This window comes from Podarcis raffonei, chromosome 4 (assembly GCF_027172205.1).
Source record: "Podarcis raffonei isolate rPodRaf1 chromosome 4, rPodRaf1.pri, whole genome shotgun sequence".
NCBI lineage: Eukaryota > Metazoa > Chordata > Lepidosauria > Squamata > Lacertidae > Podarcis > Podarcis raffonei.
Window position 1 is genome coordinate 11,740,984 of NC_070605.1, and position 11,897 is coordinate 11,752,880.

At 47.8% G+C, this 11,897-nt stretch overlaps 1 protein-coding gene across 1 annotated transcript in view; it reads right to left on the bottom strand.

The window, feature by feature from the left end:
* GAB2 (GRB2 associated binding protein 2) overlaps nucleotides 1-6,255 on the bottom strand; it is a 149,808-nt gene extending 143,553 nt beyond the window's left edge. The window contains exon 1 of the mRNA XM_053385170.1: nucleotides 5,531-6,255. Coding sequence (XP_053241145.1) covers nucleotides 5,531-5,614 — 84 coding nt within the window. The 5' untranslated portion in view covers nucleotides 5,615-6,255. The remainder of the gene's footprint in view (nucleotides 1-5,530) is intronic.
* Nucleotides 6,256-11,897: the final 5,642 nt, after the last annotated feature.

The window sequence follows — 11,897 nt, forward strand, 5'->3', positions numbered from 1 at the left end:
AGAGGTGCAAAGGTCTCTTATAATAAAGAGAAAGAAAGCGAAAGCGGTGAAGGAAGAGATCAAAGGATACGAGGAGGAGTGGGCGAAAACACCTTGCTGCAAAAATCACAGGAGCGGCAAGGGCAAGGAATGGCCATTAATCTGCTTGGCAAGACAGGTGCAAGAAGCCACTTAGTCCTGCTCACTCCCAGGCCACCAGACCAGGGCGTTGACTTCCACCACCGGCTAGCCAAGGTGAGCCTTGCTCATTTCACTAATGCATCTAATTCTTGGAAGACGCCTTAACGAAGGATAAAACCCAGCTAAGGCCCTCGCTCACCTTCCAGCCCATCTGGGGGGCTGCAACGTCCCCATCTCACAGGTTTTATCCTGAAGCTTGTAAATATGTGAACGTTAGCGCTGGGAGGTATTTCGCTGTATCGTCCAAAACCGGTTCTAACTTCATATCGGGGTATCGGTTTCATCATTTTCTGGCCTGGCAAGATGTCGCAAATCATGACCCGTGTGCCCTATGCCAAAACCAAAATTTGGGGAAAACCCTGAAGCCAGCTGATGCTTCCTGCAGCCCTTGTTAACTGCGCTGACTCAGATCTCCGCAACCTCCTACAGGAGGAAGCAAATCGCCAGCCAAAATCACGATGCGGGACAAATTGTGAAGCCGGCCAATGCCTCTACGGAGCTCCATCCTTATTTCAGATATCCTAATATATCACAATGTTTAATTGGCAGATATATCGCAATGTTGCAGTATAAACACCGACAACTGGGAAACACTGGCCTGCGAGTGCTCCAATTGGAGAACAGCCTTTACCAAAGGTGTCATGGGCTTTGAAGACACTCGAACTCAGGACGAAAGGGAGAAACGTGCTAGGAGGAAGGCAGGTTTGGCAAATCCACACCGTGATCAACTCCCGCCCGGGAACCAATGTCCCCACTGTGGAAGGATGTGTGGGTCCAGAATTGACCTCCATAGTCACTTACGGACTAAATGTTAAAACAAATGTTAAGTGTTTATCGAAAACAATCTTACATGGCTACGAGTGATCGCCAAAAAATAAGATATCGCAATGTTGAACACCAGATATTGAAATGTTCACCTCTTCCATCCTTATTTCAGACATCATGATACACCACAATGTTTAGCTGGTGGTGATATGAATTCCACCACCCCTGTGCGCCCCTCTTTCCCCCTCTGTAATCCCCTTTTTGAGGTGTGGCTGTGGGATGTGATATACATAAGGAGCAGTCAAGTACAACATTCCTTATTTTCCTAGAGTGGACATGCGGGGGGAATGTTTGGTGCAGCCAGTCGAAAGCTTCCTGTTTCCTCCTGGCTGGGACATACTTCCTTTGCATGTGACTAGAGGTGGGCATGACCTTACCTGTCCACAGGCACACTGCACACTCTCTCTTTTTGACTTCCTCCGTCGTTGGAGCAGTTTTTTTAGCTTGAGATGCTCTGCTGGCTTCTAGCCAACAGAGGACACTGGGATTATCCCCATATGGCAGTGATGGCCAAACTTGGCCCTCCAGCTGTTTTGGGACTACAATTCCCATCATCCCTGACCAGTGGTCCTGTTAGCTAGGGATGATGGGAGTTGTAGTCCCAAAACAGCTGGAGGGCCAAGTTTGGCCATCACTGCCATATGGGATAGATCCACGGGAATATACTTTGTAACTAAGTCTGCCTTCAGGGATCACACTGTGCTCTGCCAGATATAAGTAAACTTCTTTTATTGACTTTGAATAAGATTGTGGCGTCTTTATTCTTTTAAGAGGGATTTAAGGGAACTTACCAGGAGCGTACTATTCAGTCTAAAACGGACTGAATTGTAGAATAGTGAGAGGCTTACAGTACAAGCCTGCAACCAGTTATCTGCTGTGCGTTTTAAAGGGGACTGTAAAACTCTTCTAAGTAAAGGAACTTGCTACCGCAAGTTAGGAAGGATATTAATAAACAATATATCCTCTCCTGCATCCCTGAACAGTCCCACAGTGGCAACCAAAACTGCTCACCATACATCTAGTTACAGGTAGGTAGCCATGTTGGTCTGTCGTAGTTGGGAAAAAATAAAATAAATTCCTTCCAGTAGCACCTTAGAGACCAACTAAGTTTGTTATTGGTATGAGCTTTCGTGTGCATGCACGATCTGAAGGTATCTGAAGAAGTGTGCATGCACACGAAAGCTCATACCAATAACAAACTTAGTCAGTCTCTAAGGTGCTACTGGAAGGATTTTTTAAAAAAATTTGTTTTGCTCACCATACAGGCATCGTCAGCCTGCAAACTTGTGTCAAGGCATGACAATTCTGGCAGTTTCAGATCTGTTTTCTAACAAACCCCAGAATCTAGCAGCACAGCTATGCATCTCAACTAACAGCATAAGAGACTCAGCAATTTCATCCATCACCCGAAACTGGTGCAATTTCGCCGTCAGCGGAGGAGCTGTGGCAGCCAAGAGTTGCAGACTTTGCAGACCGGCTGAGTCATAATCCCTCACCTTGAACCCAGTTCCAGATCCCGTGCAGGGATGGGGAGAGAGAGGGAGAAGGAACTGGGGTTCTCGGCCCCTTGCTCCATTTATCATGAGAACAGGGCCTAAGTCGGGAGGTGCTTTAGCATTGTACAGCAACACAGAAAATGCCCTCAGAAACACTGAGAGATTCCATGACTCAACAAGGAATTCTTCAAAAACAAGCAATGACAAATATCTAATGGCTCCTCACACATACTGGAGCGCATGGCTTAACGACATGGCTATACTACAATATATCCGCTGTCTGCTGTTTAATTTGTGTGCATACACAAACATAGAGGCCTCCATTTTGGAGGGATGGGGGGGGGGAAATGACTCCAGAAATCACCATTGCTCAAAATCCCACAAAAGCCGGTCAGTGACCACCTCTAGAGCAGCATGCAGGATTTTTGCTTGACAGACAGCTGTCGAGAGACAGAAATGGCAAGCTTTTTTTCTACGTCAAAGGTGGGGACAAACAAACACAAAGTTTGTTTTTTGCGCATGTGTTTTTTGTTCTCTCTCCCACAGGGGTGGGAGAACCTATAGCCCTCCAAAAGGGCTATATAGCTCAGCAGCACTGAGCATGAGACTCTTAAAGGCAAGGTCGTCCATGTTGGGCAAAACAAATTGCAGGGAATTGGGTAGATAACCCTCAGGTAAAGCTTTTTTTTAAAAAAAACATTACAGGGGGCAGGAAGACCTGCAGATATATAAATTCCACAAATCGAATCAAATCTCGGTTAATGTGTGCACTTTGAATGCTTTTCTAAAAAAAAAATGGGGAGTCCGTGACCAGAAAGAGGAGGAGTATCAGGAAGAGTGGATTAAATTTAATGATTATTTAGTTAAATATGTTAAGTTAAATTAACTGAAAACAGCTTGCAGGTACTTAATTGGCTTAGGATTTTATTTATGTTAAGTGATGAATTAATATCTTTAATTTCATAATGTGAAGATTTAAGGATGTTAATGTCTAAGTTAAATTTTATAAGAATTGTGATTTGGAAAACCGTTAAACGGATATGCAGTGAAATTCAACCAAGGGGAAGCAAGGAAGTCACTTAACAAAGTTAATAAGTGTAATTTCCAATAAGGCTATGATTTATGTTTGTTTTTCTTATGTGTTTGTTTCTTTATAATATTGTGAAAACCAATAACAATTTTTTATATATATATATATATATATATATATATATATATATAAAAATAAAAATAAAAATGGGGACCCCATTCTCCCTATGAGGTGGGATGCTTAAAGCAGGCCCCCCCCAAACTTGGCCCTCCAGCTGTTTTGGGACTACAACTCCCATCATCCCTAGCTAACAAGGTCAGTGGTCAGGGATGATGGGAGCTGTAGTCCCAAAACAGCTGGAGGGCCGAGTTTGGGGATGCCTGCATCGCCATGCCGCTTTAAATCGGCAGTGTCAGACGGGGCGGGCCGACGGAACCGGGTTCATACAGCGCGAACCCGGCCGCGCGCGTTCCCAGCCGAAGCCGCCAGGGGGAGCGCAGAGGCGGGCCGAGGCGGAGGCGCGCCCGCAGCAGCCAGACGCTCCCGGAGCGCTCCAGCCCCAACAGCGAAAACAAGCCTCCGCCCCTCCCAGTCCGCACCTGTAGCAGCCGGAGCAGCGCAGCCGGGAACAGGCCGAGCCGCTCTCCGCCCAGGTGGCGGCTGCTGCTGCCCAGGCCAACCTGGGCGACGACGCCCAGCCAGCGCCGCTTGGATCCGCAGCTCCGCCCTGAGATCCGGAGTCACTCCGGAGCGGCGTGGGAAGGGATGCTTCCACGCGCGCTCGCCTTTACTCGCCTCCCCCCCCCCGGTCGTCTGTCGTCCAATTGTTTCGTTTTTATAAGTCCTCTCGAAATTTATTTTAAAAGTCTAGCCAGGCAAGCGTTGTGTGCGTTTAATTGCTGTTCTTACGCACCCGTATCCAACCCTGATCCGAATTCGCACCTCTGGAAAGGACCTCAAAAGCAGAGACGGAAAGGGACTAGATCAATTGGTGGGGAGAAACCGCCGAAAATCATTGTGATGATATACAAACATCCTGCCTAGAAACACACCCCTACACCGGATTAAAAGCCGGGAAAATCGAAGCCGGACCACCCCACCCCCCGATCCACTGGGGTGCGATCCAGCGAGGACACGCAGCCCCGACTTTTAGGAAACAATGTTGGGTTGATTTGCTCCCCGCACCTGCTACTCTCCGCGGAAAAACGGGTGTGATCTGCGAGAAGGAACCGGGAGGAAGGGCAGGCTGGCTTTCCGAACTGATCCCAAACTGATCTCTCTCGCCCTTTCTCTTGTTTGGGACCGGGGCTCATGACAGCTTGCACGGGACACGATCGATCCCGTCTGCACAAACAGCAGCGGCGCGGCTCGCCCCCCGCCCCGATCATTTTCACCGCTAGCTAACCTTCAACTAAGGACAAGCTATTGGGGCGGCGGCGGGGCTGGGGGGGGGATCCATGCTTGCACCGAGATTTTGTAACTGCACACACACAAAATCCTGGACTTTGCAATAACACGTACACAATCCTAGACGTTGCGATGACACACAACCCCGAGCTTTGCAATTGACACACACAATTCTGGACACACAATCCAATACTTTGCATTTCCGCCCCCCTTCCCAAAACAAACTAGGACTTTGTAGTTACACAAACACACAAAATCCTGGACGTTGCAATTATGGACACACAATCCTAACAGTCACACACACGCAGCAGCTAGGGCTTTGTAGCTACACATGCACAATCCTGGACTTTTGCGAACCACACGCGCAAACAATCCAGGACTTTGCAATTGCGCACGCCCATCCAAACAATTCTGGATGTTGCAATTGTAGACACACACACACACAATCCTGGACTCCCGCTTGGCCACAGCCCCAGATCGGCCTCTCCCGGTTTCTCTCTCTCTCTCTCTCTCTCTCTCTCACACACACACACACTCCTTGTCCGTTTGTTTCCAGCCGCCCCGCTTCCTCCTCCTCCTCCTCCGGACTTACGTATCTCCTCAACTTCTTCTCCGGCGGCGATTTGCGCAGCCAGCCCGAGCAGACCACCTCTCCGCCGCCTCCGGCTCCGCTCATGTTGCGCGGGGGCGCACAGGGGCGCTGGCCGCCTGTTCCTGGAGCTCAACGCCGAGTGGCCCGCGGCCGGGTCGCCTCCTCCTCCCTGCCTCCTTTTGGCCCTCTCTGGGCTGCGCCTTGGCCCGCCTGCTCCGGCTCACAATGGCCATTCAGCGGCGCCGGCCCTCGCCATCTCCAAATCGCCCTTTGCGCGCTGTGCGCCTCCGCCCGCAGCGCAAAAGAGCCATCCGTCCCCGGCGGCTGCTCCCCGGGCCGCCTCCTTCTCCATCCCCGGACCACAGTGGCGCTTCTGTCTGTCTGCCGGCTGGCTGTTGTCCTCCTCCTTCGCCTTTCCTGGGGAGGGAAGAGGTCCCCCCTTCCTGCTTCCCTTCCCGGAGAGGGGAGAGCAGGGAGCGAGAGATGATGCTGCGAGCGAGCGCCCTTGCTCTGCCTTTTTCTCTCTCTCTCTCGTGCGCGCTCCCCGACCGACCCCTTGGGCGGCTCGGCAAGCAGGAAACTCCTCGCCGCCTCTGGAGCTCGCTCTCCCCACCCTCTCCAAGCGCACCCCGCCTACCTGGCAGGCTGGCCAAAAACGCACTTGTTTGGAAACAGAGCGCCTTGCCAAAAAAGCCCGAGCGGAGTCGCCTGGTTGTTGCCGCGGTGATCGGTGACGCGTGGGAAAAGAGACACAGCGGCATTAAGGATGAGGCTGATCATAATAATAATAATAATAAATAAAATAATAATAAACATTTGATCAGTGATGCTGGGAAGGGCATCATTATGGCATGGAGAAAGACTGTGATATATTTATTTAGACCTGCAGGGACTTGGAGGCAGCTTAAAGATAAAAATAAAAAGCAGATAAAAAGTGGGTTGGGAAGCAATTACAGTGGTACCTCGGGTTACAGACACTTCAGGTGACATACGCTTCAGGTTACAGACTCCGCTAACCCAGAAATAGTACCTCGGGTTAAGAACTTTGCTTCAGGATGAGAACAGAAATCGTGCTTTGGCGGCGCGGCGGCGGCAGCAGGAGGCCCCATTAGCTAAAGTGGTGCTTCAGGTTAAGAACAGTTTCAGGTTAAGTACAGACATCCGGAATGAATTAAGTACTTAACCCGAGGTACCACCGTAATAAGATTATATGTGTACAGTCATACCTTGGGTTACAGACGCTTTGGGTTGCACGATTTTGGGTTGCGCACCGTGCCGAACCTGGAAGTACTAGAACGGTTGCTTTCAGGTTTTGGCGCTTGTGCAGAAGCGCTAAATTGCGCACTGCGAATGCGCCGAATTGCAACTCGCGCATATGCAGATGTGCGGGTTGCGAACGCTGCGGGTTGTGAACGTGCCTCCCGCACGGATCACGTTCGCAACCCAAGCGTCCACTGTATTATATATGTGTGTGTAATATATGTTATATACCTGTAAGCACGCAAACATACAGATAATTACAATACAGCACAGCACAGCACCGGCCCTTTCATAGAATCCTAGAATTGTGGAGTTGGAAGGGACCCCAAGGGTCATCTAGTCCAACCCCCACCAATGGAGGAATCTCAACTAAAGCACCCACCTCTGCTTAAAAAACTTTCATTAAAGCCTGCTGGAACAAGGTCATCTTCACCTGCTGCCAGAAGGACAACAGGGAGGGAGCTGGTTTAACTTCTCTAGGCAGGGAGTTCCAAAGTTATCTGGGAGCGGCCACCGAGAAGGCCCTCTCCCGCATCCTTACAAATATTATTGCTGAAGAAAACACTATATTTATTATTATTACAATTTAAAAGACATTGTTACCATTGCCTAGCAAAATAATAATAGCAATAGTAACAACAACAACAATAATGTTAATAATATACTTTTATTTATCCATTCTTCCATTTATGATTTGCTTCCCATAAAATATTGCAAAGTGATTTTGCAGTAAGAAAAAAAAAAGCTATTCCATCTGTAAAAACAAACAAAAAAAGCCACAGCAGTAATGACACATTGAGGGATAGGCAGTTTAGAATTTTTATTAAAAAGTTTTTATAAAAAATTATTTAAAAAATATTGAGAAGAATAATTGCTGCTGACACACAGATTCAAGCAGGCGGTTAAATAATAATATATAATAGTAAATAACCTAATATATAATATAATAATTATACTGCCCTATACCCGTGGGTTTCAGGCAGTAAGTGGGGAATATATTTCTTATGCAATCTTAACCCCGCCTTTCCATATCACACTGATGGCCAAAAACACCTTGGAGGCACCCCAGAAATGTTTGCTTCTTCTTTCTGAAAGGCCGCAATTTGAAACTGTGGAACTCTCTGCCACATGATGGACTTCAAAAGCGGGTTAGAAACATTTTCACTGAGGTCAAGGCTATCAAGTGCTACTCTATAACATACTACTTCCAGGATCATAGGCTGCGTGCCTCTGAATACCAATTGTTGGGGACATAACAGTCAAAGAAGCTAATGTATTTGTGTCTTCCTTGCCGGCTTTCCGGAGGCATCTGCCTGGGCCGTGTGATAAAAACGATGCAGGATTAGAGGCCTTTAGTCAGATCCAGCAATTCTCCTCTGATGCCCTTATGACAGCAGCTGCCCCCCCAGTTTTTTTTAGATAAATGCATTTCTTGCTCCAGAAAACCCAGACACAATATACCCGCTATAGGATTAATTTGTGTTATTATTAGAAGCTCCAGGCAGCCGCGCTGGGCAAACATCGCATTCGACTCCACCCACCCCCAAATTAAAGAGAAACCCTCCTCTCCTATTCTTCACTCAACAACCACTGCCCTAAAAGGGGCCAGAGGCACGGTTCATCACAGAATCGTAGAATTGGAAGGGACCCCAAGGGTCATCTAGTCCAACCCCATGCATTGCATTAATCGGTTTAGACCACTGTTCATCAACTTGGTGCCCTCCAGCCGTTTCGGACTACAACTCCCATCAGTGTGTGCCAACTGGTGCTGGAGTTGTAGTCTGAAACAGCCCACCAGGACAGTGAAGGCTGATTTAAGCCCTGAAGAAAGTACGCAGAAGGGGGTGAGAAAAAGATTTAGAACCCTTTTATGGATTGCCATGTCATCTTGTCGTAGGAAATACAGATACAGAACAGGCGTTCGTCCATTTATCTTTAAATTTAACAAGTGCTTAATGCCCCTTAATGCAAAAAGAACCTCGCGAGCAAGCTTTCACCTTTCTCATCCATTCATTCTTTATTGGCAATAATAGCAGCTTTACCTAATATAAAACATTCATAAGAAAATGCCGGTAAAACCCGGAGACTTAAAACACACACACAAAGTAGGTACATTAAAGCTATCAAAATGCAGATAAAACAAAATAAAGAAATTCCTTCCAGTAGCACCTTAGAGACCAACTAAGTTTGTTACTGTGGTACCTCGGGTTAAGTACTTAATTCGTTCCGGAGGTCCGTTCTTAACCTGAAACTGTTCTGCTAGATCCATTTTCTGTGCGCAAATGGTTCGGAGCGCTCCGATACCCTCTTTCGGAGTGACTTAAAGCAGTTTCCCCCTGAAGTTTCATTGTACGTAACAGAACTTAACTGTGTTTCAGCACTCCTAAATGTCTCGCTTTGGAGCGCACCTTAAAAAAACAACCCTCCTCTTTTTATGCTGAGCGGCCGGCTCCAGGACGCTGGAGGCAAGGACCCTGCAGCAGAAATAGCAAGGGGTCTTTGACTGCCCCCTTCCCATGACCGCCAGACCGCTACACAAATGCAAGAACACCTCGCTACCCACACCCACAGCAGTCACGAAACCCACAGCAGTCACGAAATTAAAAGAAACCTGCTTCTTGGGAGAAAAGCGATGACAAACCTAGACAGCATCTTAAAAAGTAGAAGCCACCTTGCCGACAATGGTTTCCCCAGTAGTGATGTATGGAAGTGAGAGCTGGACCATAAAGAAGGCTGATCGCCGAAGAATTGATGCTTTTGAATTCTGGTGCTGGAGGAGACTCTTGAGAGTCCCATGGACTGCGAGAAGATCAAACCGATCCATTCTTAAGGAAATCAGCCCTGAGTGCTCACTGGAAGGACAGATCCTGAAGCTGAGGCTCCAATACTTTGGCCACCTCATGAGAAGAGAAGACTCCCTGGAAAAGACTCTGATGTTGGGAAAGATGGAGGGCACAAGGAGAAGGGGGCGACAGAGGACGAGATGGCTGGACAGTGTTCTCAAAGCTACCAGCATGAGTTTGACCAAACAGCGGGAGGCAGTGGAAGACAGGAGTGCCTTGTGTGCTCTGGTCCAGGGGGTCACGAAGAGTTGGACACGACTAAACGACTAAAGAACAACACCCACACCCAGCTGCAAACAACTCGTCCAGGTATCTTCAGAGGAAGTCGCGACACCTTCCCAAAAGTCAACCACTTCTCCATTCCTGCCAAGTCATTTCTTGAGGGTTGGTTGACCGCGTGCATTGCTCAAACCGGTATTTTTCAAGAAATACAATTCCCAGATCTTCTTTGTGTGAAAAGGGGAGCTGTGATCAAGTTAGGTGCCGCACCCCGGACCATTCCAAACCCTCTGTCTGTCAAGCGGCTGGGTGTGGGAACCGCATTTTGCGCAGGCTGTGTACAAATTTTGCCTGATGCGCAACTCAAACTCATGACCTGGGATTAAGCTGGCCCAGCTACCAATGAACATGCCAGCAGTAGCTTATATCCATCCAAGCTGCTTAAAGCAGCACAGAAAAGCAAAATCACCTTTCAAATACAGCAAAGATACTGATTTTGCACTTTTGAAAAACAATAACGACGACTTGTGCCACCTATTGGACCCGGGCTGCCACTGCACAAATAGCATTTCCCCTCTATATAGAGATACAGTGGTACCTCGGGTTACATACGCTTCAGGTTACATACGCTTCAGGTTACAGACTCCGCTAACCCAGAAATAGTGCTTCAGGCTAAGAACTTTACCTCAGGATGAGAACAGAAATCATGCTCCGGCGGCGCAGCGGCAGCGGGAAGCCCCATTAGCTAAAGTGGTACTCTCAGGTTAAGAACAGTTTCAGGTTAAGAACGGACCTCCGGAACGAATTAAGTACTTAACCCACGGGTGTCAAACACAAGGCCCGCGGGCCGAATCCGGCCCGCCAGACCTCATCATGTGGCCCATGTAGCCACCGCCGGCCACCAGCCTTCACCTTTTATTCTCACTTCTTTTTTTTTTTTTGACACAAGAAAGCCGCCTCTTCAGCGCATGCGCGCCAGCATACAAGCCAGAGAACACCTGCCCTCTAGCGGCGCCGGCCGTTCTACACAGGAAACCTCCACTTTACATGCATTCAGGAAACCTCCACTTGTTTTTATATTGAGCGCATATTGAGTCCTATAGATACAACCGGCCCTTTGAGGGTGACCCAACTGCTGATGCGGCCCCCGATGAATTTGAGTTTGACACCCCTGACTTAACCCGAGGTACCACTGTACTGTTATTTAAGTAGAGCTGTGTGCGTTTCATTATAAATACAGAGGAACCTCGGCTGTCAAACGTAATCTGTTCCAGAAGACCGTTCGACTTTTGAAACGTTCGACAACCGAGGTGCAAAGCGCTGTCAGCAATTCCAACGGTGAAAATTGAAGCCGTTGGACTTCCGAGGCGTGTTCGAAAACAGAAGCAATGACTTCTGTTTTGGGTGTTCGGCTTCCGAAACATTCGGCTTCTGAGATGCTCAGAAACCGAGATTCCACTGTATGCTGAAGCAAAACAACTACCACCGCCCCTCAAGGTGGTTCAGCTTCCCAAAAGCGGACATGTATACATGCATTAAAAAGAGCAAGTTTCTAGCCCTCATTGATGCCAATGTATGATTGACATTTTTCAGGGTGGCTGAATGAGGTCTGCATATCTCCTCCCCCCTTACTCTCAGAAACAGGACAAAACTATGTACACACATGCAAAAGGCAGAATAAATGGGATTGCTTCTATCTGCTCAATTTATGCAGGTCGCAAAACTGAGGCGTTTTATTTTTTTCAGTTGAGAATTTTAGGGAATGTTTAGGGAAGCTTTTAATGTCTGATGCATTACTGTATTTTAATATTTTGTTGGAAGCCACTCAGAGTGGCTGGGGAATCCCAGCCAGATGGGTGGGTTATTAATAATACTAATACTAATACTAATAATAATTTGTGTTACCTTTGTGAAGAAGTTCAATTTGTTCCCGTCCTGAAAACACAGAACACACGTATGGCTTTGGTGTTGACTAGCAGTGCCAACCAAACCTTCAAAATTGCAAAGGAAATTGTGTCCCGTCCCCCCCGCCTTCCTATCTGCCC